This window comes from Peromyscus maniculatus, chromosome 14 (assembly GCF_049852395.1).
Source record: "Peromyscus maniculatus bairdii isolate BWxNUB_F1_BW_parent chromosome 14, HU_Pman_BW_mat_3.1, whole genome shotgun sequence".
NCBI classification, from domain to species: Eukaryota; Metazoa; Chordata; class Mammalia; order Rodentia; family Cricetidae; genus Peromyscus; species Peromyscus maniculatus.
The window spans coordinates 54,775,534-54,802,463 of record NC_134865.1 but is presented as its reverse complement, the minus strand read 5'-3'; the positions used below and the strand labels follow the sequence as shown (position 1 = coordinate 54,802,463).

Sequence of the window (26,930 nt, the reverse complement as noted above, 5' to 3'; positions counted from 1 at the left end):
GTCCACCCGGCCTATCTAGATTTCTTCCATCAAGGAAGCCCAATGGCCCCTGCCCCTGCTAAGGCTTTCAGTAGCAAGGCACAAAGCCCAGCTGTTTTACTGTTTATTGAGACAGGATCTCATATATCCCAGACTGACCTTGAACTTCTGCTCCTCCTGCCTCCACCTCTAGCTAGTGTACCAGCCACTGCACTAGGCAGAGCTGAAGATTAAACACACGGCTTTTGTGTGTTAGGCAAGCATTGTACAAACCGATCTACACTCCCTAACTTCCCTGACGCCCGCAAGCTGTGCTTGCACACATCTTTAAGCTTATCAGTCAGTGTCTTGTGGTATCCATTCTTATCCTAGACTTGCAACTCTAGAATTTGTAGAAACTGTTGAATCAACGAGAAGAAACCGTGTCAGCTCTCAAATTAGCTGCCCCACTGGAGACGGATGGCGATGTGGTGGGTTAAAAATAGCATTTTTCTGTTTTTGTTTGAGTTTAGGATGCACTCATTTTCTCCAGTGGGCTAACTTCTCTAATTATATTTTGCACAGTCTAATAATATTAACAGGCATTTGTATTCCCTGAGCACACAACATCTGACAATCAGAGTTAAAGGATGGAGTCAGCTTTTCTAACAACAAAAGTGCTGGTCTCAGGGACTGATGATGCTGTGAAGGGAAATGCACACGTGGATAATGAAGAGGCAACCGGTTACACAATGCTCTGGAAATAATCGTGCTCAAAGGGGGAGGGCGGGAATTCTCTACGGGCCTGTGAACAGGGAGCGAAGCAGCCTGTTAAACTCCTAAAAGGACAGACTTCCCAGCGTCCTCTTTCCAGTTAATGGAGCTTGATGAGAAAAACCAGGAAGGGCGGGCCAGCAAATTCCTGGGTGGTCTCTCAAGTAAGAAAACCTCGAGCAATAACACCGACCCATTTTAAAAGAGCATTTAAAATGAATTTTATTGTCCGAATTTTACAAGTGGTCTTTAGAGGCTTCAAACAAGAACTCTGTTGCAAAACTCTTAAGAAATAGGTTGCCCCAAGTCCCCAAAGAAAAGGGAAAAACAAGTGAAAAGGAAACTCGGAAAGATAAGCAAGACTTCAGGATGCTCGGATGTTAGCAGTTACTTCTCATTTACAGAGAGACATCAGGCAATGTACAATCTCCTTCACACGTTAAAAAGTTGACTGTAATCTTTACAAAACACTCCCAAATCCTCTTATTTCCACAGTAGAAATGTTAACAGGAAAAAAAAAAAACCCACGGAGAAATCACAATCATCTGTGACTCTATGGCATAAAGGTCTGGCTTGTGTGGGAGAGGCAGGAGGAGTCCATTTCGTTTCTCAGGGATGGAATCCAGGGCAAGTTGGGTCCACTTAACATCAGGAACTTTCAGCAGACAGCCAGTGGACACTGGCCAGTCCCGTGTCTCTGAGCTCTCCAGCAGGGAGGTGGAGGAGCCCAGGGCTGCCTGTGTCTCTAGACGGGAGGAACAGCGCGCTCGGGAGTGATTTCTACAGCAGAGTCCTTTGGATGGCCTCGAAAAGGATGCAGGAAATGCTGTGTGTGAACTCCACAGTGTGGCATGCAGGTTCCAAGAGCCCATTTCGTTACAGGCATTGCCCCAAACAAGCAAGGATTAGACTCACGGTTTAACATTCACTGTTAGCTTTCCTAATTAAAGACACGGTGAAGTCTTGCTTTGACGAGAAGGATTTATCAATTATTGTAGTCATTTTGAACAAGCTTAAAAAAAGTTCTGCTACATCTTTGAAATCTCAAACAGAAACTATACATGTATATATATAGACTTTTGACCAAAATGTATTTAAAAATGCATACAGGTAAGGTTTTCTTTGGGGAAAATTCAGAAGCCAATTAATGTTAGGGGCCAGGGAGGTATAACAGGTTGATTCTAATTGAGTGGGTTCACTTAAGCCAAACAAAGAGCCCGGGCTCTGAGGAATGTACTGGGGACCATTTCTCCGGGGAAAGAAAGGGACAAGATGCAGGATCAGAAGGGTGAGGGGTGCTAGCCCTGAAGGTCTCTAGCAGACAGGTGCAGAGGAGAGAAGCCTCCCACAGACCACGCAGGGGAGGTGGGCCTTTCCTTAAAGTCCCCCTCCTCAGGCATTTTAGGAAAGGCAAGGTAACACCCTTCCCCACCCCCAAACGAACAGTTAAAAAGAAAAATCTTTATTTCCCTAGGAACCAAACATTTGTCAGGATAACAGGGAGAGCTTGGGTTACCTGAAATAGATCAGCAAGCTGATGGAAGCAGAGGCTGAGGGACCAGGGGGCACCCTGGTCCTGGGCCCAGTTTCTTTGTAAATACATAACAGATAAAGATATTGTGCAAAAAATAAAGACATTCACATTTTAGCAGTTAAACTTTTATTTTACTTTTTAAAATTTTTATTTTTTTTGTTTTTCTTTTCTATAAAAGGCAGATAATGATTGTTGATCTGCAATTGTGTTGTGCACTGTCCAACAGGCGCAGAGTGGGAAGCTCGGACGCTGAGAACACCTTCCAAGGCATGGAGGGATGCTTCGGGGCACCCAGAGAGCAGCCTCTCCCCCTCCTCTCCCCTCAGCGGCCCCTAGCTCATGTCTATGGTATTGAAGACCCACTCTGTGAACTTCTTCAGCTTGTCCGAGGCATTCTGGGATTCCTCCTGTAGACGCAGGTTGTCCTCGCGCAAGTGCTGCACCTCTGCCTGGAGGTGAGCCTTGTCTTCTTTTTCCTGAAGGAAAAGCCAAGGAGATGTAACCTAGGGTGCCCACCCACCACGCCCAGCTCTCAGGAGAAGCAGCTCCGACTCTCTTTAGGTGGTCCCTTCCCATTCCCCAGTCTACTACATTTCCACGCATATGTCTGGTTCAGGCCCAGGTTCAGCTCCCAGAAAGCTCAGCGCTACAGGACTAGCTGGGGTGCAGTTGTATTAATGTGTACTGTACAGCCCGCTTTGAGTTTTAGGACACTGCTTTGGTGGCTGCTGCCTTGATCAAGTCAACACCAAAAGAAGCACGACCTTCAGCTCTCCTGGTCTCAAGACCCAGATAACAAGGACTACGTGAGAACCGAGGCCTGGCTGAAGTTTAAGGCTTTCCCTAAGAGGGACCAGGTCTTCTTTATGGGACAATGAAGACCTCTCCCGCCATGTGTGCCAAAGGCACCAAGGTCTAAGCTGCCCACCCCCCCCACATGCACAGAGAAACTGTGCAGGGAAACACCCACGCATGTCTCCCTGGCCTCCCGAGCTCTCCTAATTAAGGGCATGTTGTTCTCACAGCCTGGGCAATCTGTTCTGAGAACATTTACCTTCTTCAGATCTTCTCGAAGCATCTTCAGCATCCCTTCCAACTGGTCCACTTTAGAAGCCAGAGTGGGGGAGGACTCCTTACTGCTGGGAGGAGAGACAAAAGGCCGCGCTGGCAGACACCTCCAGGGCTGCTGGGGGGGTCCCCCCTTTTTTTGTAAAATGTTTTTCAAGGTCAAATTATTCAGCATGGCTAGCCAATGTGCAATTTTTACTTTAAAAAGAGAAAATGGTCATCTTAACAATGAGACAGGTTTGAACGACAGCCAGTCAGTAGTGGCTTCCTTTGATAAAGACATGACATCTTCTGACAAGAGTTGGTGACAATGAGTGACAATGGTCTCTTTGGTGGCACAGGAGGTACACAGATCCAACAGTCACATGGTACAGTTATTCTCAAGGTCTCTTCTAGGAGAGCTACCAGTGCGTGTGTGTGCGTGCGTGCATATGTGTGTGTGTGGTGCACATATAAATAATAGCTAAAACAGGATATGTATCAGGGCCACCAACACAGAGCAGTCTCCAGTTCCCAGAAGGCTCTGTCTCTCTGCAGGTCATTGCAGCTACACACAATGCTCATATCTTAACTAGTCTAAGTATTTTTAAACACTGAAGACATGAGGCAGCATGTTTCAGAAGCCTGTCAGTCCAGGTTTACCATCTCAAATTCTGAGCCATTAGGGCCAGTTGAGCAACTCTGTTAAGTTAAAGTGCTAATCACACCTTGCTGGCGGAGCACCAAGTGTGTATGGGAGCACCTGAGGACCACGCAGCTAGGTGTTGCCACCCCTAAAACCCAGGGCTGAGGACCAGTCAGAACTTCTCCGTGCCCCTCTCATATGAATGTGAGCTGCCAACAGTTTCCTGGGGGAGTTCTAATCATGTCACATGACCTCAAGACTCATGCACAGAAAGCTGGGTCTTCTGTAGGGAAAATGCAGAGGACTCTTTGTAGAGCCAGATGTAAGTCTTGGCTGTCTAAGTCATGAAACACAAAGTACTCTTCACATAGAGTTCAAAAGTCAAAGTTCAAGTTGGAATTGCGACCAATAATGATCCGTGTTACTGTTCTCTTAATTTTATGTCTGTAATGAGCTTCAAAAGAAGCCCACAGTTCACTGAGCACAACAAGGCCACCGATGAGGGATATCGATCTCCAAACTCCTCAGACAAAACTACCAGAAGTTGACAGGGAATGGATGGTAAAGGTCAACTGTAACCCCCAATGTGGTACCTCAGGCTGGTCAGTTCAGGGCTGGGCTGAAGGACACACACGCAGAACAGAAAGGAAGCTGTGCATGGGGAAACACTTGCTTCTCACAAAGCCCTGCAGGGTGCTGGCCTCCAAGGAGCCCTCTGGAGCCTAACTCTTGTCTACAGTCTTCTGAATGACTCTGAGTGTACTGACAGTATACTAAGGTCTATGTACCCCATCTGCATCTGCTGTCCATCTTCCCTCGTCTTGTGATCCAGAATAATGATCCCTTCCCAGAGAGAGTCAGACTCACACTTCTCTGTGCAGAGCTCATCCCAACGCAGCACAGTCCGTCAACTGGGTATTCCTTTCAGTAGTCTGCCCCTCTGCTTACCCCAGCTGTCCCAGTAAGAGGGACTGTGGCATCTCTCTAATTAACAAGAACTAAGCAGATGTCCCTGCAGACTTGCTCAGAAGTCCTCAAGCGGGAGCCCGTTAGAGCAGTGTGGCCACATCAGCCTCACTCTTCCTGTTATTATCTGCTGTTCATCACATCTCATAGATATCTGAATATATATGTAGGTGTGAAATACGTTGGTTTTATTGAGACAGGGTCTCCAAATGTAGCCTGGCTGGTCTCTTGTCCCTGCTGCCTCTGCCTCCCGAGTGTGGAATTACAGACATGCACCACCACACCTGGCTTAGATACTTTGATGCCTTGGTTCCCAACCATCCCCAGGATGATTTAGGGCAGGAATTTCCAGTTGACGAGACTATTCTACATGGAGGTGTCAGCGTGTGTTCCACAGCTGGCTGCTGGGATGCTGACTAAGAAACACTTCATCTCAGCCCACACCTCAACCACTGGTAACTAAGGAAACAGGAAACTCTGCTCCCACACAGCCCCAGTCTCAAAAGTCCATGACTGAAATTCAGGAGCTCTCCTGGTTTCAGTTACTATTGACCTGCCCCAGCTTACAAATGCTCTCAGGCAGCCTGCTGACCTGTACTAAACACAGGAGAGCAGAGGCAGAGTAACAGGAGCTGAGCAGAAACCAGACTTGGAGACTAACTCCCAAGAGCTCAGGGGCATTTGTGACCAACTGTTTCTCTTACTTTACCTAATAAGCTCCAGGGGCACAGGGGAATTGTGACATTAAATAATGAAGAATATTCATAATTTTCTCCTTAAGCATCAAAACCAGTTTAATTGTATGTACAGTAGTCAGTTATAGAGAGTTCTAACTAAAAAGCCAAGTATCTGCATTGCAGCCGAGCTTCACTCAGCTCATCCACGGGCCTTCCATCTCCTCTTCGTCACATCTGCCACTACTGAGGACGACACCCGGTGCCCGTGGTGCCCTCAGCACTGGGTGACCAACCTGCTGTAGGACTTCATCTGGACCAGGGCGTGCTCCTCCAGCTGGTCGCTGTTGGAGGCCGCACTCAAGGGACGATGGTTTTCATCACTAGCAGCAAAAAACGAGGCTCTCTGGACTGGAAGAGAAGAGAGAAAGCGTCCAGTACAGGGGCCGATCCTGGGCCTAGCTGCAAAGTCTGCCAGCAGTCTACGGGGTGGGCAAGCGTAACCAACACCAGGGCCACTGAACAGTCTCCAACCCCACAGAAGAGACTGTGAGTTTCAACTGAAGGGACAGTAACAGTAAGTGCCCCTGAAAAGACAGTGGCTGTAAATCCATTTCTAGCCCCCTTACCTGCTTACCAAAGCAGTGTTCTTCTCCAGAAAGAGGCCTGTGCCAAATTCTAGACCGAGGCTTTTCGAAAGATATAAATGCCCCAAAGGCTAAAATCAGGCTTCTTGAAACTTTCCCTGAGATGCCTGGCCACTCTGGTGGGGTTTAGCATTGTGTCCACACCAACTGCTTAGACAAATCCCAACTTAAAATTTACATGGAGATTAGTCAGCAACCTGACAAACCAGGTTAGAATTGGGAGGCTCCATGAGAGAAAGAAGCGGAACAGTGATGGATGTCTGCTGGCCATGGTGGCTCTATTTCTGAATTCTGCGGCCTAATAACCCCACTGTCACGATAGTCACTTTCAATTCTACTAAGAGCAACAAACAAAAATTACTCTGCTACTACAACTTTATAAAGAACATTTTAGCATCAAAACGGTTTAGAAGGATCTTAGAACAAAGTCAGTCTTTACTGAAAAAAGGACAGAAGACAGCCTATGTCAACACACACATTGCCTTGTGTTTAGTCTCCTTTCTGCAGAGCAGAGCATCCCAGGGGCCACTACATTTACGAGCTATAGAGGTCACATCTGATACAAGACACTCCCAGCCCAGCGTTGCCCACTAGCTCTCAGCTCTCAGGCTGTGTGGCGAAGCACTGTTGCCAGTGTGCCCAGGGTGGCACATTGGTCAGATCTGATCACAATTCTGGCACCGCATGTGTCGTTAGCAACCTCACTCACCCTCGTAGGCTTTGGCGGCATCTACTAGGTTGGACCAGTCCAAGTCGGCGGCAGTGTCAGGCAGGGGCATTAGGCCAGGGTCAGGGATCGGCTGCCTCTGGTTCTCCTGGATGTCGGTGAGGGAGCTGTCCGAGGCAGAGAACTCTCCTACAGAGAGCACAACAGGATAACACTTGTGTCCACAGCAGAAGCACTCAAGAACTTACCCAGTTCCTATTACCACAATAGATGTGTAAGCCATTTGTTGATGGAATCAGTTTCTAGTCTAGAAGGCCATTAGTGAAACAGACCTGGCTTCCTCCGGTGTCTTTCCATATTAAAAATATCCCCCACCATCTCTCTCCCAAGCATGTGAGTCATGAGAAACTGAGTTTCGCAGCGAGGTCATTGGTCTGCTGTGGAGAAACTGCCTGTCCTCGGTGGGCGAGGGGGTAGCTCTGGGGTTCAGCTTCCCTTAACAGTGTCGAAAGACTCATCTCGGGAGAAGCTGCCTCAGTAGAAGCTGTTTCTCTGGACTACAAGACTCTAGGAGTCAGACCTATTCTGACTTATGATCATGCATACCCACACATATGGGTCGGGGGTGGCATGCTACTTTTCATTGCTTGTGAAGGTTGAAGAAAAGTTCAGGGAGAGAAGAAAAGTTTTCAAGGTAGGCAGGATCCTAGGAGTAAAGGGATTCACGAACAGTGACTCTCACATGGGGAGGGAGGGCAAGGGTGAGAGCATATGAGCCTTCCACAGAGGGGCTTACCCTAGAGCAATGGTTCTCAACCTGTGGGCTGCTACCCCCTTGGCAAATCTCTATCTCCCAAAATATTTACATTACGATTCACAGCAGTAGCAAAATGACAGTTAAGAAATAGCAACGAAACAATTTTATGGTTGGGGGGGGGTCACCACAACATGAGGAGCTGTGTTAAAGGGTCGCAGCGTGAGGAAGGCTGAGAACCACTGTGCTGGAGAGCTTGGGGCAGGAAACAGTACTTCCAGTGCCGGCTTTGGTTCACTGGGAGTGACTATCTGGGGCAAAGCAAATCTAGACTTGAGCTGTAGGTGGGTGGAGGGAGGAGCAGAGGAAGATGCCATGGTCCCTAAGTAGTGAGAGGGAGCCTGGGATGTGCCCGCGCAGGATGGAGAAGTGGGAGAAGGTTCATGAGTGTCAGTGAGGGTTCAAGACAGTGCAGAGCAAACAGGAGGCTCCAGAGGAGGGGAAGGAACACGGGCCTGATACACAGGACTGCTGCGGCAGAGCTCGGAGAAGGGAAGAGTCAGAGGGAAATCTGGTTATAATGGTGTGCACAGCAGAGCATCGGCCATGAGGTCCTGTGCTGTGTGTCTGCGGGACTGAGCCATGGCTTTCAGGTGAGCCCTGGAGTGGACTTGGGCAGAGAGAGAAAGAAAAACACTTACATCTAAAGTCCCAGAATATGGCTGTTAGTAAAACTGGGATCTAGCTAGGCCACCAAGTGAGCACAGCATATATGACTGCGGGCTAGGATACAGAGGTGCCATGATCCCCAGTTCTTTTCCCGGAAGATGCCCTGGGGACTGGCTGGATCAGTAAATGAACGGGTGCGGCAGACACTGAGACAGCAGCTGAGAGAAGCAGGGCACACATCTCTATGAAATTATCAATCTCACGTTGACCGTGTTTGCCCAATGCTATCTCAGCAGTAGGACTTCTGCCAGAACACTGATCCCAGCTCTTCTTTCCGGTCAAGTCAACCAGCAGGTCTGGGTACAGTCTAGCAAGCTGTGGTGACCAATGCTGAGATGACCCGTGGTCTGTGATTACAGGAGGAAGGGAACAACTGAAGGCTGGGGTAGAGGTCGGAACTCCTCTACAACTATCCCAAGAAAACGAATGGCTGCCTGCCATCCTGGGCCACGGGCCATCCACAGGGCCGCCCGGCTTCAGCTGCAAGCATACTTACCATGCAGTGACTTCATTCCCAATGTGTAAGATGGCCTCCTCAGTGGAAGCGACTTGGGGAGAGATGGGTAGGTGCTGCTGAAGAGGACATCGTTGGGCAGGGCTTGGTCTAGAAGTGAAGCCCTGGAGGCGAAGAAGTGCTCCCTCTGGCCGCTGTAAATGCTCTCGTCAGACAGTGTCCTGTGCAAGGCCCGCCGGGAAGTGGGGGTGGGGGGAAACGGAGACTGTGGGGAGGACAGCGCGTGGAACTGGAAAACAGAAGACAGACAGCGGGTGAAGCAGTGAGGTGCTACCTCTGGACCAGCTCCACCCAGTCTCAGAGCTCCATCCAATCCTACATCCTAGGGAGAGACAAATTCTACCCACGTTCAGTAGGAAGCTTAGACCCATGATTTATCAATATTAAGTGCTACTGAATAACAAGATGGGTTTTTGTTTGTTTGTCTGTTTGTTTGTTTGTTTTGAAGATAGGAGGGAGGGTCTTACTATGTAACCCTGGCAGGCATGGAACTCAAGAGATCCACCTGGCTGTTAAAGGTATGCACCAGCACCCTAAGTCTTAATATAAACTTTATTTGAATCCCATGTCTTTAACCGGATCCTGTAATCTCCCTGGGTTTACACTTCTCAGCTGTCAATGTGAGCCAAGCATCTGCCTGGACTGCCACAAATGCTTGGTAAAATGCTGGCTGATCACTACAGCACCTGCCAGGAGGCTAGAAAATGAGTCTGCAGCTCCTGGGAACACAGCCACAGAGCAGGGATGGACAGCCAAGGGACAGGGACAGGGAGACTTAGAAGTTGGCCAGATGACAGAGGGTGTAACCGCTGGGCAAATGATAATCAAAACACGTGCACTCAAGGCTTGAGAGATGGCTCAGCAGTTAAAAGCATTGAGTTCTGTTCAGAGGACCAGGGTTCCATTCCCAGCACTCACATGGCATCTCATAACTATCTGTAACTCCAGGGGATCCAACACCATCTCTGGCATAGGCATTTATGTGGTGCACATACAAACGTATAAGCAAAACACTATTAAACATAAACATAACAACAACATGAACATGTACTAGATGACTCTTGCCACAGGTAACTAAAGAACACGCTCTAATTGGGTCTCTCAAGGTAGATGGGTCTCATTAGTTTTGAAGATAATTATCATTTAAGGATTTTTATTTACTGTGTGATATATGCATGTGGGCACATGTGCCACTGGCAAATGTGTGGAGGTCAAAGGTCAACTGTGGCATTGGTCCTCTTCTTCCACTTTTACATGGAGATTGAACTCAGGTCCTCAGGCTTGCAAATGTTTTCATCTGCTGGGCCATCTTGCCAACCCAAGATCATTTCAATCAAACAATCAACCCAACACCCCCATCCCTCCAGGGCCACATAAATCATTAATTAGACACACTGTAAATAAGAATAAAGTGTGACCAATGTGGTAACCATCTTGCTCACTTAAAAAATCCAGGATGAGGGGCCAGGAGGTGACTCAGCCGTAAGAGCACTCCTCACGAGAGCCTGACAACCCAAGTGTGGCTCTCTGGGATCCATGCACGAGCTGGACAGAGTGATGTGTGCTGCAATCCAAGCACTCTGTAGTGGTTTAAATAAGAATGGTGGCATAGGGCCGGGCGGTGGTGGCGCACGCCTTTAATCCCAGCACTCAGGAGGCAGAGCCAGGCGGATCTCGGTGAGTTTGAGGCCAGCCTGGGCTACAGAGTGAGTTCCAGGACAGCCAAGGTTGTTATAACTATCAGAGAAACAGAGAAACCCTGTCTCAAAAAACAAAAACAAGAACAAAAGAATGGTGCACAGGTTCACAGGTTTGGATGCTTGGTCACCGGGGAGTGGCACTATTTGAAAGGATTACGAGGTGTGGCCTTGTTGGAGGAAGCTTCAGAAGCCCATTCCAAGCCCAGAGTCTCTTTCTTAGCCAGTGGCTCAGGATGTAGCTCTCAGGTCTTTCTCCATCACCATGTCTGCCAGTGTGCCACCATGCTTCCCACCATGATAATGGACTAAACTTAAACTGCAAACAAGCCCCAATTAAATGCTTTCTTTTATAAGAGTTGCCATGGTCACGGGTGTCTTTTCACAGGAACAGAATGCTGACTGAAGACACACTTCTATGGTGAGAAGGGAGGCAGAGGCAGGAGAATCCTCTAGAAGCTTGCGGGCCAGCTAGCTGGAGCATGCCACCCAGCAATAAACAAGAGTCTGCCTCAAACAAGGTGGATGCATGCACCAGGGCAGACACACTCTCTCATATAAACACATTCATACAAAGGCAACACACATACACAAACTGTATACAAATCCATGGTATACAAATACCCATCAAACACACAAAAATAAATCAGTAAATATTCCTTAAAATCATGATGAGTTAAATCCAAGGTATGTAGGAGCTGGCCTAGGAGTTAGCCACTGTGATCAGTCTGTGAGAAGTGACGGCTCTTTCACTATCTTATGGAGAGCAGTGGACATTAAGTAGATTTCTAAGCCGGGCGGTGGTGGCGCACGCCTTTAATCCCAGCTCTTGGGAGGCAGAGGCAGGCGGATCTCTGTGAGTGTGAGGCCAGCCTGGGCTACCAAGTGAGTTCCAGGAATAGGTGCAAAGCTACACAGAGAAACCCTGTCTCGAAAAACCAAAAAAAAAAAAAAAAAAAAAAAAAAGAAGTAGATTTCTAACTAGGTTCTAGAACTATCATACAAGGCTCCTGCCTGCCCCATGCAGCCCTCAGATCCCAGGATTCAACATGCCCCACTGGGTCTTTCTTAGCACTTCAGGCTTTAGCAGAGATGTTCATTTCCAATGAGCATCTCTAGCCGAAGGGTTTTACAGGAGAGAAACTCTACGCCAACCCGTTTCGCCCCTTTGGGAACTATCAGCAGTCCCCTGGACAGCACACTTTACCAGCTGCCACGGAATCCTGAACCACAGGGAAGCAGAGCAGGTGTGGAAGGACACAACCTGAGGTACAGCAGCACCTAGTCTTGTTAAAACTGTCAGCACGCCTCACCTCATCCTCTTCAACTCCCAGGCTTAAAGGTATACAAACGCCCCACAGGCCTGCTGTGGGGGTGGGGCCTGGAATTCCCCAGGGCTATGGACCAGTGCCACCAGCCCTGGGGAAAGAAGCTCAAAGCTGGGTGTCAGACCCAGATTTCAGAGGGCACACTGACAGGTGCAACAGGGTCTCAAATTAGGCTCCAAGGAGCCCAAAGAGTTTCTTACAGCGCTCACTGCTAGGGAGAAGGTTAGGTGGGATGCCAGCCATCTCTTCTATCACAAATTTGGTTCTACAAATTGAGCTTTTGTGCATGATTTTACTTTAAAAATAATTTAAAACTATTGAACCATTTGGAGACCAGTGATTCCCCCAATTTGGTCACAGCCCAGCAGAGATGGCTGCTTATTCCATCTGCACTCTTGCCAGACTCAGACTTCCTTCCCCCACACTGCTTGTTCTGATCATTCCCAATGGCCCTGAATGTCAGCGACACAGTAACCAGCACTCCCAGGAAGCTTTTCCTACATACTCGTGCTATGCGGAGTCCCTTGTTCTGGTCCATCTGAGATCCTGGCTAGGATGCAGGACAGTATATTGCCTGTAGCAAACAAGGCAATCCCATCTGTCAGTGAGGTGAGTGCTACAGTGTCAGCATTCTCAAGGCTGGGGGCAGAGCACGGACTAATTCTGCTCTGCTGGTAGAAAAGTGAGGACGGACAGCTCATAGGATAGAGAGCCCATCGTGGCGTACAAGTAGGCTCCAAGTCTTTAGCCCAGAAATGGCTTTCCTAGGCCCCTCCCTGAAGCTTGCTGCTGGCCTGAAGGCCTTGAGTCAGGACGGGCCTGGGAGGCTTCTCAGGGCGATGCCAGTCTCCCTTTACACCACAGAGCCATGGTCACTCAGAAGTCTACCAGAAGACACACCACAGCCACATAGCTCAACTCATCTGAAACCAAAGCAGCTCAAGAGGGATACACTGGAGAGGAACATCAGCACATGGCCACGGCTGCTCCAGTCTGCTGCCATGGTCAGGGACAGCAGGGGCACTGTCTTTGCAGAGGGTCTCCTGTTAGTAGAGTTACAACACAGAGAACGTGCACCCTGATTCAAATAGCAGTGCTGAAGTATTTCATTTCGGGAACTCAAGTCAGGACCTGGAATAAGGGCAGACAGACATTTGCTTTCAATTATTCCTACTGCATGAATAAATCTAAGGAACGGAAACACTGAGCTCACCCCCAGCCAAAAACCCATTCAGGTAAGATTTAGAGGAAAGATTCCTTGCAGGGCAAGTTTTACTATCCTCCAACCTCAAAAAGTACATTTGAAATAATTTTTATATTGAAACTGGGACTACAGAGTTTTAATATGTCATCTTGGGTTTTGATGGCTAAGTTACAAGTGCCATCATTCTCAAGGTTGCTAAGGGAACCATTTGTTCCCTGGATGATGAGTCAGAACTGCTAAGTGCTGGCTTCTGAAACAGAAATGACAGAAGTCAGGAATGGCTGGATCCATAAACCATTTAGTCACATAAATCATGTTAATAAACCATTTATTTCTCAGCAAAACTCCAGAGTGGCCCTCGGGATACATTAATTCCTGTAAATGCTGATTTTTCAGTTTAGGGGATGTATCTGATCTATGTAGGTGGTGCATGTATACACACATGCACAAAAAGCCTGGAGGAGACAGGAGCACGAGGCCACTTCGCCTGGTGCACCACTCACTCTGACTGTAGTGGAGGCTGGTATGTGGGAAGGATTTTCTTGTTGAAGAATATTATTTTAAGATGTGTTACATTGGTTTGTACTGTGGAACATTTGCTTTAATGATGCAAAGACATGCTGCATTCCTTTATGTTGCATTTGTTGAACTCTGTGAAGCTGTGTTACTGTACCTGTCTAAAACACCTGATGGTCTAATAAAGAACTGAACAGCCAATAGCAAGGCAGGAAAAGGACAGGCAGGGCTGGCATGCAGGCAGGGAGAGTATACAGAAGGAGAAATCTGGGAGGGGAAGAAGAAAGGAGGAAGAGAACAAGGAGAGGTGGATGCTAGGGGCCAGCCACACAGCCAGCCATGGAGTATTACAGAAGAAGAAAAAGAAAAAGCCCAGAGGCCAAAGGTAAATAGAATAATTTAAAATTAAGAAAAGCTGGCAAGAAACAAGCCAAGCTAAGGCCAGGCATTTATGATTAAGAATAAGCTTCCATGTGTGATTTATTTGGGAGCTGGGTGGTGGAACCCAAAAAAAATCAAAGAGCAAAAAGTCCAAAAGAGTAAAAGAGTAGAAAAAACAAACAACAACATTCTGGTGTTCCAATGTGGGGCTGGAGTAAAAGAAGATCTAATAACATTTTCTAGCTTTCATTTCCAACATTTTCTCAGTATTCTAAAACTGAGCTTTCTAGTCAGCCTGAACTCAGGGTGAAGTTCAAGGTTCAGAAGAAATTCAAGGAGAGAAACCCACAAGAGTTCACTGCCATGACCTTCCTGGAGTGGCTTCCCTTCTCCTGGGGCTGCCCAGAACACCTCTCAGGCCCTCACTTTGAGAATACAGATGCAGAGAACCTTCGGAAGCGTCCCAGGCCCTGCAACAAGGTAGGCAGGAAAACCCGCCAAGATATCCAGCAGAAGGCTGGCCACTGACGAGCACACAAATGCTGCATTTGAGCATTTGAGATGGGTGGAGAGGAAGACTTGGCTCTAGGGAAGGCCTGCACAGTCTAGAATTCAGAGGGAGAAATGAGGCTTTGAGTATAGAGAATTATGAATCTGGCCATGAGGCAGTTCCCTTGATTGATATGTGGAGAGAGTATTAGTTGTGGTCATCAGCATGGGGGCAGGGAGATGAGCAGGCAAGGTGGAGACACACGTGAGAAGAGGACCTTACGGACAGAAGGCAGATTGGGGGCCACATGGAAAACATTCTAGCTGACAGGGAATCACATGTCTTTACAGAGTCCTGGAAGTGATGACACTTAGGTGTAGACCAAGGAATCATGCACTCAGAATAGGACACACTACAAGACAGGGCTGGAGAAAGGGCAGCTCGACAGGAACCCACACTCTAGAGGTGCGGCTGTGGGGACAGAGTGCTCAGCACCGAGGAAGTGGAGTCCCTACAGCCTCAGCCCAAGGTCCCATGACACCTCGCTTCCCGCCGCCATTACCCCAGCCAACCTTCTACCTTGAAATTCTTCTGTGATTCGGGAGTGGGGCTCTCAAGGTCGATGAGTTTCTTTAGATCCTCCTCAATGGTGGACTTGGAGGTGGGCTTGGGGGATGCCCGCAGGTCCCTGGTTGAGGCTCGGAGCCTAGTGTGGGACATCTCGTTACCGTCACTCTGATGACGCCTGGGGAAAGAGATGGTGAAAATGGAGTCGATAGGGTTGGCTCAAGGGCGTGGGGCTGTGAAGGGAGACAAAGGGTGTGGCTCCTGTTTACACAGCATCAGAACCCCTGGGGTAAATCCCTCCTCCACAGGAACCCACTTGCCCATTCAGCCAACACCAGCAGAAGACTTGACAGGAGAGGAGAGATGGATCCCCAGGGCCACCTGTGTTCATCAGAGGCGAACGACAGGACCCATACATGGAAAGGTCCTTCATCCTGGAGCACTCACTCCTTTCTAACGTCCTCCCGGCCCCAATGGCCCAGCTGAGAAGCAGTCCACAGAAAGGCTGTGATTGACAGAACGCTGGAGGCTCAATCACCCAGATTGTGTCTTTCATACAGCTCTTTCTGAGGACAGCTAAGGAGCTCAGATCATACTGTTTCATAGTACATCTTACTCAAGCAATGAGGCAGAGGAATAATTTAGAGAAAAAAAATTACTTAGCAAATAAAATCTCTTGGGGAGAGAAGTATTATCAGAATATAATATATGAAAAATAATTTTTCATTTAAAAAAAGAAAGAAAAACCCCTCCACTAAGCCAATCCCTACAACCCCAAGCCCCCAGCCCAGCGTCATGGGCCAAGAGGCTGCCCCAGCTCTTTCTGTACATGGGGAAAATCAACCACTACGTAGAAGGAAAAGAACTCTTACTTCCTTGTATCCATAAATCCCACGGAGTTAATGGTTCCTTCTGGCTTTTTCCATCCAATCAGGTACTTGCTAGTGGCACCCTGGCGGGGATAGAAAGTTCTAGGCCCAGAGGAGGATGAGGAAGAGGAGGAGAAGGATGGTGCAAGCTGGGAGGACGTGGTGGGATGAAGCTCCTCTTTGGGTGAACTTCTGGCACTGGAGAACACCACTGGGCTGGCAGAGTGTCGGGAGCTCATGGTACTGTGGAGAGGCAGGACAGAGACAGTGACTCCAGTGTACGCTCAGGGTCACCATGTCAGCTGCGGAAGTGGTGTCCAAGGTGGGGGTGAAGGCAGGGTTAAAGAAAAATGAAATCTGAATAGAAATAAATGATTAAAAAGAACAGCTACCTGGCCTTCCTGTTCTCTCCCTGAAATTTAGATGTCTGCTCTCAAAGTGATAAATGGACAGCGCGGCCTGGTCTGCATGCAGTTAAAAGTAAAAGCAGTTAAGACTGAGGAGACCTCTCAAACACACTGGCCCCGCTGAAGTCCAGAAGGGGCAAAGGACAGACAAGGAGCAGAAGTCTCAGTGTCTATCTGTCTGTCTTGACTTCCTCAGATCTGGGGATCATGGTGACACTAAGACCAGGCTAAGGACCAGAGGGAGACCAAGTCAGGGAGGGACACAGCTCTCCTTGACACCCAAGGCCAAGGGCACACTGAGTGAGTCAGTCTATGTCCTTGGAGATCTAGCATAGTGATTTGAAACGGCTGCTCATCACCAGACAAGTCTAAGACTGAACAAGGCAGACTTTTCAAGGCTGGAGATGAGAGCTTATCTCAACCACCCACACGCAGAATCCCCGTACTTCCCTTCTGAGTTCCTGAGGGCCCACATCTATTCTATGAGCACTGCTGAGTTCTGCTTAGAAGAAATCTAGCGTCAGGTAACTCCTACAATAGATGCACAGTTGCATTCCTTGGTAGCGCTTTTTGTTAAAAACTAATGGTCCTAACTGAACAAATATTAAGGTATCAGTAGTGACATGCCGCTGTGACAAAGGCACCACTCAGCAATGGGAGGAGACGACAGAGGGAAACTGAGTATAGGTGTTGGAATTCCTGGCCACTCCTCCACATGACCACACATGCGCTGTCCAGTAGCCAGGCAAGATGCTTAGTCATCCCAGGGCCTTGCACCCTAAGTAATCTGGTGCTTCATGATCTTGTAATCTATGCACATGAGTGGTGTAGCTACATAAGCCCACATGCACATGTGTGTGTGTGTAGCGGGGGGACCTATAAAAGCGGGTTCCACTCATTCCTTCTCTTTCTTCCTGCACGGTCATTCCATAGGCCCATGCACACCCTTCTATTCCCTTCCCTTAATAAACTCTTATTGTGGGTTCTGTTGTGCCTCGTGGCTTCTCTCACACAGTAAACAGCACCGCTTAATAAATAACAATAGGGTGTACAGGAATTCTGTCTTGGCAACTTTAATGAGACTGTGAAACTATGAGAATATTCTAAGGAGTCATGGTAGGAAAAGAACCCAGACCCCACAGCCTGAGACAATGTGTCGATGAAAACAAATCTTGACACTCTGGCCTCAAACCTTACATAAATCAGTCATACCTGGATTGTATATTAAAACAGACCACAGACTCTGAACTATAACATGGAAGAAAATTTTCATGTTTTGAATGAGATCATGAAAATATGAAAGCCCATTAAAGTTAAGAAATATCCACGTAGGCCAGATGGTGGTGGCACACACCTTTAACCCCAGCACCTGGAGGGAAGAGGGAGGTGGATCTCTGAGTTTGAGGCCAGCCTGGTCTACAGGGTGAGTTCCAGGATATCCAGGGCTACACAGAGAAACCTTTTCTTGAAAACCAAACCAAAACAATAAAGAAATATGCATCCAAAGGGGTAGAAAAAACACACCCAACATTATGTCCCTATTCAATACATAAACCAAACTCCTAAAATAAACAAGGCAACGGGGTGAACCAATAAAAAGGGCAATGATTTGAACAAGAATTTCAAAAGAATTAAATCTAAGACCTGGAAACATCAGCACTCACCATCACCAAGTACCACAAAAATAGATATTAAACCACAGGCTTTAAATCACACATCCACCAGAACAGCTAAATTAAAATACCACATGCCAGAGAGGACACGATGTAGCTACAGCTCTTACAGACTGTTGCTAGTGTGTTCCTGTTACAACCTTTGTGGCCAAATAGACCACAGCCTCTACTGAGGCTGAACATATGTCCTTCAGATATAACAATCGCTTTTCTACCTACCATGTTGAGACGTGTAATACCCTCAGACCAGAGACAACCCAAACAGGAACCAGCAAAGGAAACAAACTGAGGTGGCCTGGAACACAGGGATAGGCCTCAGCACTGTCGTGTTGATGGAAAAGACACCACACAGAATAACACAGAGGGTGTGAGCCTATCCTTTCAAGTTGAGAATCATGGGAAATGAATCCTTCCATGGGGAAGGAATGGGGTCAGAGCGTGATGTAGGGATGTCAGTGGTCTAGTCTGCTTTATCTATACAGTGTTCATGTGAGAAGTACATGTAATGTACTTCTGCCCTATGAATGTTAGCCTTCTGTGAAAAAGTCCACAGAAAAGCAAAAGTCAATAATATGCAGGGAGGGGCCGCGTCAGCATTGGAGGATCAGCAACCAGAGCCAGACAGGTATTGGGGGAAGAATCCATCTGGAGATCTTTCAATATGAATGTGGTCTTATTACTTCAGAACACATCGAGCCAAATGCTCTATTTTTTATAATGATAGAGAAGAACTAGGCCCAAACTTGGAAAAACAGAATAAAAAATGACTAGTCTTACTTTAATACTGAAACATTTTCTTCCCCCAAGCATTTTCCTAGCTAGAGATGAAAGGTGGAACCCCTACAACATCTCCAAGGACAACATAAATTTAAAAGCAATGACCTGTTACCCCCTGATAAACATTCCACCTGGCTCCTTTTAGAGTTAAGAAGAGGGGCCAGAGAGATGGCTCAGTGGTTAAGAGTATGTACTGCTCTTGCAGAGAACCCGAGTTTGGTTCCCAGTGGCTTACCACGACCTGTAACTCCAGGGGAGCCAATGTCCTCTTCCTGCCTCTGAGGGCAATAAGACATACCCTTGCTGACACACAGATACAGTTAAAAAAGAAAATAATACATCTTAAAAGGGAGGATATAAAACTATTTCTTAATTGTTGAGTATTGAATCAGTAAGAACAACACAACAGCAGATCTCTGCTCCAGAAAGAAGATGCAGAGTGTGAAAATGAACTGAAGGAAAAAGGACAGACTTCAAGGCTGAAGAGTGAACGCACAGAGAGGCAGCAGAGGCACAGCACACATGAGGGGAGGCAGTGCCAGCCAGCCAAGGTGCTTCTGCAGTGCAGGAGGGCAGCCTCAGGCCAGCTTTAAACAGCATGGCAGGCGGTGTGTGTGTGGGGTGCCCATTAGTTACCCGGAGACAAGATTCTAGTCTTCTGTTTGCAGATTTTAAAATTTATATTTTGCTTTAGGATCTCTTCACACACACCAAGAACACAGTTATGAGGTCCCAAGTCTTAACCCTGGTTGCTATTTGGAGCAGACTTATCCATCTTGGATGTGTAAGTGACCTTGGATAGTCTTATGAGCCAGCTCTCAAATAGCAGTATGTTAAAAATGCTGACTATGTCCCTCTCCAGAGATGCTGATGTAGCAGGTGGGACATGGTTAGCGACATGAGAACTCACACTTCTTTTTTTTTTTGTTTGTTTGTTTTTTGAGACAGGGTGTCTCTGTGTATCTTTGAAGTCTGTCTTGGAACTCGCTCTGTAGACCAGCTGGCCTCAAATTCACAGAGATCCACCTGCCTCTGCCTCTGGGATTAAAGGCGTGCGCCACCACTGCCCTGCTGAGAACTCACACTTCTAGTGTGTTCCCAGAGGCTGCTGTGGTCCATGACCCAGCCTCTGCAATCTCTGAGGTACACCTGAATTGCCAAATTTTACTTTCAAATACTTTGATATTCCTTCAAAAATTTTAGAACTTTAAAAGGCTAAAGTTGAGTCAAAACAGGAATAATTTGCCAGGAGAATAGAAAATAAATTATACAGCTAATTAATTTATAAACCACTCTGCTATGCTGAACAGATCTATGCCAAGAGGAAGTTAAAGAGGAGGCTGGGAAATGTTTAGAGGACACAGCAGTGCGCATGTGAATTTAACTGGTATTTTCCTAACTGGCATTCGGGGGCGCCTGTACTACAGCACAGACTCTGAAGTGGACTTCACCTCTCCGTGGCCACTACTCCCGGGAACCCAGCAGGTTCTTCCAAAAATACTTGCCGTGTGGTTTCTCCTCAGCATCTGCCCTGTGAAGAGTGCTACACACTCGATTCTGTTGTCTGTCCTCTGTCTGCCTGGGTGGGTGCAGACCCAGGAGGGCTGAGATGACTTTTTTGCTTTTGTTTTTCCTTGCTTGCTACTGCATCCTCATGCCTAGAAGAGTCCCCGGCAACTGTAACCACTCAACATAGGATGCAAGGCAAGGCTAAAACAATGGTAAGCTGTAAGTCCACCTCACATGTGAGATTAGGGACGCGCACAGTGCTTTACCCAATTGTACTTAAAACTTGACATTATTTTTATTGTGATAATTAAGTCTACAAATGATGCTTCTGCTTACATCGGATCCTCACTAGTGAGCCACTTAACTAGGACCGCTTTATCTATGACTACGATGGCTAATACTCGGTCCCAGGTGTGAAATGCCAGCATACGTCTGTTTATTTGGTTATAATCAGACAGTCCCATTTAAGAACTGATTACATCTGGGAACAAAGGCACAAAGCGAAAAGAATGGAAATTCACTGGCCTGTCTTCCTTCCTTAGTGCACACACCTCCGGCAGCAGAAGCCAGGCTGTCACCTGGGACACCTTTAATACATGTGCCTTGGAGTTCTAATCCCAGAGATCCACTGAGACAGAGCAGGATCAGTGCCTGCATGTGACCAAAACCTCTCTGAGTGTGCACCCAGTTTGAGAACCACCACTTGAGTCCAGCTGAATTGCTCATATTGCTCTAATCTGGTCAAATCCCCACTTCATGTCTGCCCAGATTCAGGAGTTAAAGCCAAGGATACCATGTTTCTGAAACAATACTGTGGTCTCTGCAGGAGCCAACATTGATGAAGAATTGAGAGCTCATATTACATTTTCTTGAGTCAAAGAAACCTATGTATTGAACAGTTCTAAAGGCTTCTCTTATTTCCTAGAACTAAGAACTGCTATCCGAGACTATAAACTTTTCACCTTCCCAAACAGGTCTGTCTCCTCCTTTCCTACATAGTTCCAGCTCAGGCTCTGGGTGGAGAATCCTGAAGCTGACTCCCTGAGGGCCTATGACCACCTACAGGTAGTACAGCCATATACTTCACCAAGAGACTCTGGGAGGGGGGGGAGTTTAATTATACCACAGTCAACGCCAAATTGACAGCTCTGAGTTAAAGGGGACCCAGACAGCTGGGCTGTTTCATTACCCTGGGGAACTCTTGTTAACTCAGTATACTGTGATTCTGTCTTACCCACAGAGCGTTGAGTCCCTTCCTAAGAACCGTGTGAGGTAATGAGGCAACAATGTTGGAACCAAAAGGAAATGACAATGCTGTATCGATTCCTTTCTGCTATACGAAAAGCCAGTTTAACTGTGAGCATGGACTGCCAAAGCAGATTGCTGAGCATCCTGGCAGGACGTCCCTGGACTCTGCGTCTTCAATTTTCATCTACACTCTAGGTCACTTTCCCTTTCCTAAGAAACAGCACAGCTCTGGGTTCTTTGGCCATTCTAGGGAAGAAGAGAGGGCACACCTGTATTACTACACACAAAAGTAAAAGAAAGGGCGACAAGGTGGCCAGGAGCCCAGGCCAGTCTGACCTGTCCAGACTTCTCAACTTACAGCTTGAAGGAAGCCGTGAAAAAGGTAAGGTGCAGGAGCCTGGTGACTTCCTGTGTCTTAACAGGAGGGCTGGCCCCCTGCAGAAGGCACACTAGTAAGGGGGGTGCTGCCTGCGTCTGCCTGCTGACCCTACAAAGAAGGAACCATCAGGAAGGGAAGCACAGATGTCTGTGAAATTTCCAGGTACCAATCCCACGTACTGGCTGGGGATGCCCTTCTAAGTGTCGGCATCACCACAGAGACCATTCTTTCCTGTGCACCAACAGCTGCTGCCCACTGTCTGCTATGGGGAGTTGCCAGAGAGATACTTGGAGACATCTGATCGTGGGGCATGGCACGAGGGCTTGACTTTGAGTGCTGGCCTGGGAAGGATGGTATTTTCTGAGAGGGAAAGCAGCAATTAGTCACTTGTCAAATGGCTGTGACAAAATCTGGGCAAAGGCTGGATGCTGGCCTATGACCAAAGACAGGGTAGCTGATAGAGTTTCCTGGGATTGCTTGTGCAAATAACAAGTCTCTGGGTGACAGATGATGGGGGACGATGATGAAGCAGGACTCCTCCCACTGTGCTCAACACTGGCTAATTCTCTACTATCAGCTCCATCATTCTGGAGGGCTTCAGGAAACACGGCATTAAAGCACTAGGGGAGATGGGCAAGAGAATCTGGTGGTTAATCTGGCAGGGGGCAGAGTGGGCTCAGCAAAGAAAGCTGCCCCTTTCAAGAAGCAAATGTCTGGTGAGCAGAAAGCACGCACGCACGCACGCACGCACGCACGCACGCACGCACGCATGCACGCACGCACGCACGTCCAGCCTGAGCAATGAGGTGGGCGCAGAAGAGGCCTCATGGATCATTGTGGACCACAAGGTGAGGTCACCTGCAACACCCAACTATGTAAGAGAAACAAAGTAAACACCCGCTCACAGCAGGGGTGAGGCTTAAGAAAATAAACAGGTGCTCTCTTGCCTTGGGTACATTTCCAGGGCTATGCTCTTGGTAACCTTTTTCATTCTCAGCAGAGCCAGTATTATGAATGACAGGTAAGAGATAGCCCAGAGTGACTGGTCACAGGCCACAGAGCTGGACAGTGGCAGAAAAGACATAGCATTGATTTCAGGCTCACATCCATGTTGTTGAGTCTCTCGCTTGCCTTGCCTTGCCTGTGGTAAAGGGTGTAATGCATTCTTTGCTTTCATACAGTCATTGACTTACCGAGGCTAAGGCAGATAGAATCAATCGGATCTTCTCTTAACCTTAGAAGTAAAAACAAAACCAAACCTTCCCCTTCGTGTTTAGAAAGGACTTGGCTGAACAAAACCATTTCTCTCTTAAGAGGGTTTTGGCTGTAGCTGGAGGAATGTGGCAAAATGTTGACAGGGAGGAGACTGTTCCAGGCTGAACCTCTTCTATGGAGTCCTTTTCTCCTTAATGAAACATAGACATGAATTCTTACCCTGAGAGAGCATGCTCAGAGTGGCAAATAATGGACTCTGCTTTGCTGCATTGCTTTGGGCCTCTACTTCATGCATGTGGAAGGCCTGGGCTTGCCACGTCAGCCGAGTGAAGGTTGTTCTGAGGGCAGGGATGTGGGGCAGCTCTCCGTCAGACCCTCAAGCCTTAACAGAGGGCTCATCGCTGAACGTGCACTTCACATTTCAGCCATAGTGGCTCTATTTCCTATTCCTGCTGGTCACCGGAGTCGACATCAAATAGTAGCCGCTCCTACAGGCTGGAGGAGATCCAGTAAGATGCTTCATCCAGACGGGCTGAAGCCTGCTCGACAAAAGCAGAGCAACGCGTCCCTAACGCTCGCTGTATGCAGAGCTCGGCACACAATGAAACTCTCTGATGGGGCTCAAACAGAGATGCCCGCAGCTTCCAACAAAAGGTCTGTGTTGTGAATTCCAGACGCTGCAGTTTCAAATTCTGAATCAGTCTATAATACTTAGAAAACCAGTATTCTCAACCAAGGGAGAAAAATGAAGACTATCAGGCCTGGCTGTGGCAGGAGGATCTCAAGTTCAAGACCAGTCTAGAAAACTTAGTAAAACCCTGCTCAGAATCAAAAGGTAAAGAGTTGGAGATGTGGCTCAGTGGTACAGCATCTGGCTACCAAATGCAAGGCTGTGGGCTCAATTCTCAGTACTTGGGAATAGAGGGTGGGGGTGGGGTGAAGAAGACAGGCAATTAACTGTTAACTACTGACAAAATTCCATCCAGAAAAGATTTAGGGCAAAAAACACTGCATATAAAAACAATGGGACAATTTCTAAACAAAGCAGGAAGCGTTCTCTCTCTTACATCTGAAAGAGGCTCAGATCCAGAGGACAGGATTTAAACAGAGCAGCCATAGGACAGACACACAGACATAGGATAGACACACAGACATAGGATAGACACACAGACATAGCCCAGCAGGCTGTGTGAGCCCCACCCATGAAGCCCCCTCACCACTCCCAGGAAAGAGCTTCTGGCATGAACAATTCATTAGCTTATGAGGTCAACTAGAAACGGCCCATTCACAACAGTTGTATTACAGGCAGGCAGTTTTCTTGGTCTTGAACTGGCCCCTCTGGTGACTATCAGAATGACCAACTTCTTCCTTGTTTTGTTAAAGTTAAAAAAAACAAAAAACAACCTTTTACCTAGAAATAACTTTTCCACAGCTCATGCTAGATATACAGGCCTTAAGTACTAACACACTTAAGTACTAAAACTGTCCATGAAAGCAGATGTGTCTGCAGGAAGCTCTGAAACAGAGTGTGTGTCTCTGAAGTCATGAGTTGAGAATTTATGTGATGTTTGAATTCTCTTAGTCGAGACCTTTTCACATCCAGCAGTAAGCAGGAGCATCAGGACGGAGCATTTCCTGCTTGTCCATCAGGACCCACCTGCTGAAATGCTCAGGTGCTACTTGAGCGCACAGGAGCTTGGGGTCGGCCTGCTCGGTGGGAGTCCTCCTCTGAGGTGACACTAATAATGGGTCCCAACTGCCTAGAGGCTCTCGGGGGCTCCGGGAAGCCAAAAGGAGTTCTGAGGCAAGCAGAATGGCTGACTAACAAGAGTGACTATAGAAAGAACCGACAGGAGTTCAGTGTGACAGATCCTCCCCAAAGGCTGATGTGCGAAAGACAGTGGTTCTCAACCCCTCTAATGCTGCGACCCTTTAATACAGCTCCTCACGTGTGCTGACCCCCAACCATAAAACTATTTTCGTTGCTACTTCATCACTGTAATTTTGCTACTGCTATGAATCATAATGTAAGTAGTTTTTGGAGCTAGAGGTTTGCCCAAAGGGTCATGACCCACAGGTTGAGAACTGCTGGCTAAAGGCTTGGTCCCCAGTTGACCAAGTAATGATTAGCTCACAAGGGCTTGGAGGACTCACAACATAGTGGCATTTTGGGGGCGTGTGAAAACTGGAGCTAGGAATCTAGTTGGACAAACAGGTTTCCCAGGGCATGCTCTTGCTGCCTTGTGTGTCTGTCTCTCTCTGTGTAGGCCACCGCGAGGTGGGGCAGGCTCTGCCCATGCCCGCACCCACCACGCTGTGTCCTGCCTTAGCCTGGACCCCAGCAATGGACCCAGCACATCTTAGACTGAAACCCTTGAAACCATGACCCGAAGTGAATCTTCCCTCCAGTGTGCTGTTTGCGCCAGGCACTTCGTCAGTGACAGAGCCTGCTAACAAGGGTACCGTGGGTAAGGATGAGGTGGGCTCTTGAAGCTTTCTGAAGGTGTGGGCTCAAGGGCAGCGGATCCAAGCACTTTGGGGCTTTCCAGCCACTTTCCATTAACTGAGGCATTACCCCATATACTGACCTTGCCCAGTGTCAGAGCTGGAACTCTTAAGGAAAAACCAACAATTCCAGCTATTAAGAATGTATTAAAAATTGTGAACGAATATATTAATGTTAGTGTTACCATCATCTCTCCTATGTTCACCATAAATCTTTTTTTTTGAGTGATACATTTTAAGATCTAAAAGGGAATGAGCAATTATAAAAAAATAAAAATTAAAACTTAAGTTGCATTTTCTCTACCCCCATAGCAAGTTATCTGTAGGGATGGCTTCTCTTAATGACTTTCAAATATAACATCCCCATGTAATTATCAACCTGCGTTAATGCAGTCCTCAAGGGTGCCACAAAAAACCTGCGCAGTCATCAACAGGGAGACTGGAGGACAGAGGGGAGGCCAGCCTAGCCAGAAATATGTAGGGGAACTTAATCACTGTAATTTAAATTCTGTCACCAAGTCCCAGGTACAAGCTCTTTTATGCACTGTCAAGAGATCTCCACATTAATTGCTGCTCCTGTCTTCAGAGGACACAAACACTCTAATTTGCTGTGATTTCAGCTCCCCGGCAATGCACATTTGTGGCTTAGTCCTCTCTTCCTCTAGAAAGGGGAGGCTGCTTCAGCTCTGATTAGCCAGCTCACTCTGCCAAGACCAACAGACCTGAAAAAGTATGCCTATTTACCAGGAGTCTAGAAACCAGTGTGACTCAAGCCTGCGGTGGGTGGGAAACCGTGGCGCCCTTCTGAAAGACCGTATTCTTCTCGAGTTAGCTTGGCTTCCAACAGCACAGCTATTTCTAAGCAATGACTTCAATGATTCCACATGGCCCATCTGAAGCACAAAGTCTAGATAATCCTTCCTGAGGCTTTGGCAGGTCTGCTCAGCACAAGGAAAACCCAGGTGCCTGCTTCTAGAGAGAGAGAGAGTGAGTGAGTGAGTGAGTGAGTGAGTGAGTGAGTGTGTGTGTGTGTGTGTGTGTGTACATGTACACACGTGCAGATCCCTGGGCTTGTTGCAGCACAGCCTCAGTATTTTGTGGTTCAGTACCTGGGTCCAGCTCTTCTCAACCTTGCTCTGTGGTCACACCATTCTAGACCATCCCTCCTCAGCTCACTTTCTGCTGCCTCAGGTTAGACCAAGGATCTTTCTTCAGGTGAATTCCTGTCATTAGGAAAAGGTCCCCTTCTAAAATG

The 26,930-nt window shown here is 47.6% G+C and overlaps 1 protein-coding gene across 18 annotated transcripts in view; it reads right to left on the bottom strand.

Annotated features, from left to right (window-relative positions):
• Window positions 1-928: 928 nt before the first annotated feature.
• Sipa1l1 (signal induced proliferation associated 1 like 1) overlaps window positions 929-26,930 on the bottom strand; it is a 309,410-nt gene continuing 283,408 nt past the window's right edge. For 10 of the 18 annotated variants that reach the window (XM_076550988.1, XM_006973074.4, XM_076550987.1 and 7 more), the window contains 7 exons: window positions 15,966-16,205; window positions 15,106-15,271; window positions 8,893-9,139; window positions 6,956-7,102; window positions 5,896-6,010; window positions 3,321-3,402; window positions 929-2,742 (listed from right to left, as the gene is read on the bottom strand). In XM_076550988.1, coding sequence (XP_076407103.1) covers window positions 2,599-2,742; window positions 3,321-3,402; window positions 5,896-6,010; window positions 6,956-7,102; window positions 8,893-9,139; window positions 15,106-15,271; window positions 15,966-16,205 — 1,141 coding nt within the window. In that variant the 3' untranslated portion in view covers window positions 929-2,598. Of the gene's footprint in view, window positions 2,743-3,320; window positions 3,406-5,690; window positions 6,011-6,955; window positions 7,103-8,892; window positions 9,140-15,105; window positions 15,272-15,965; window positions 16,206-26,930 lie in introns of those variants that run through there. The other 8 variants (XM_076550983.1, XM_015991909.3, XM_076550984.1 and 5 more) reach the window with 2 other exon arrangements.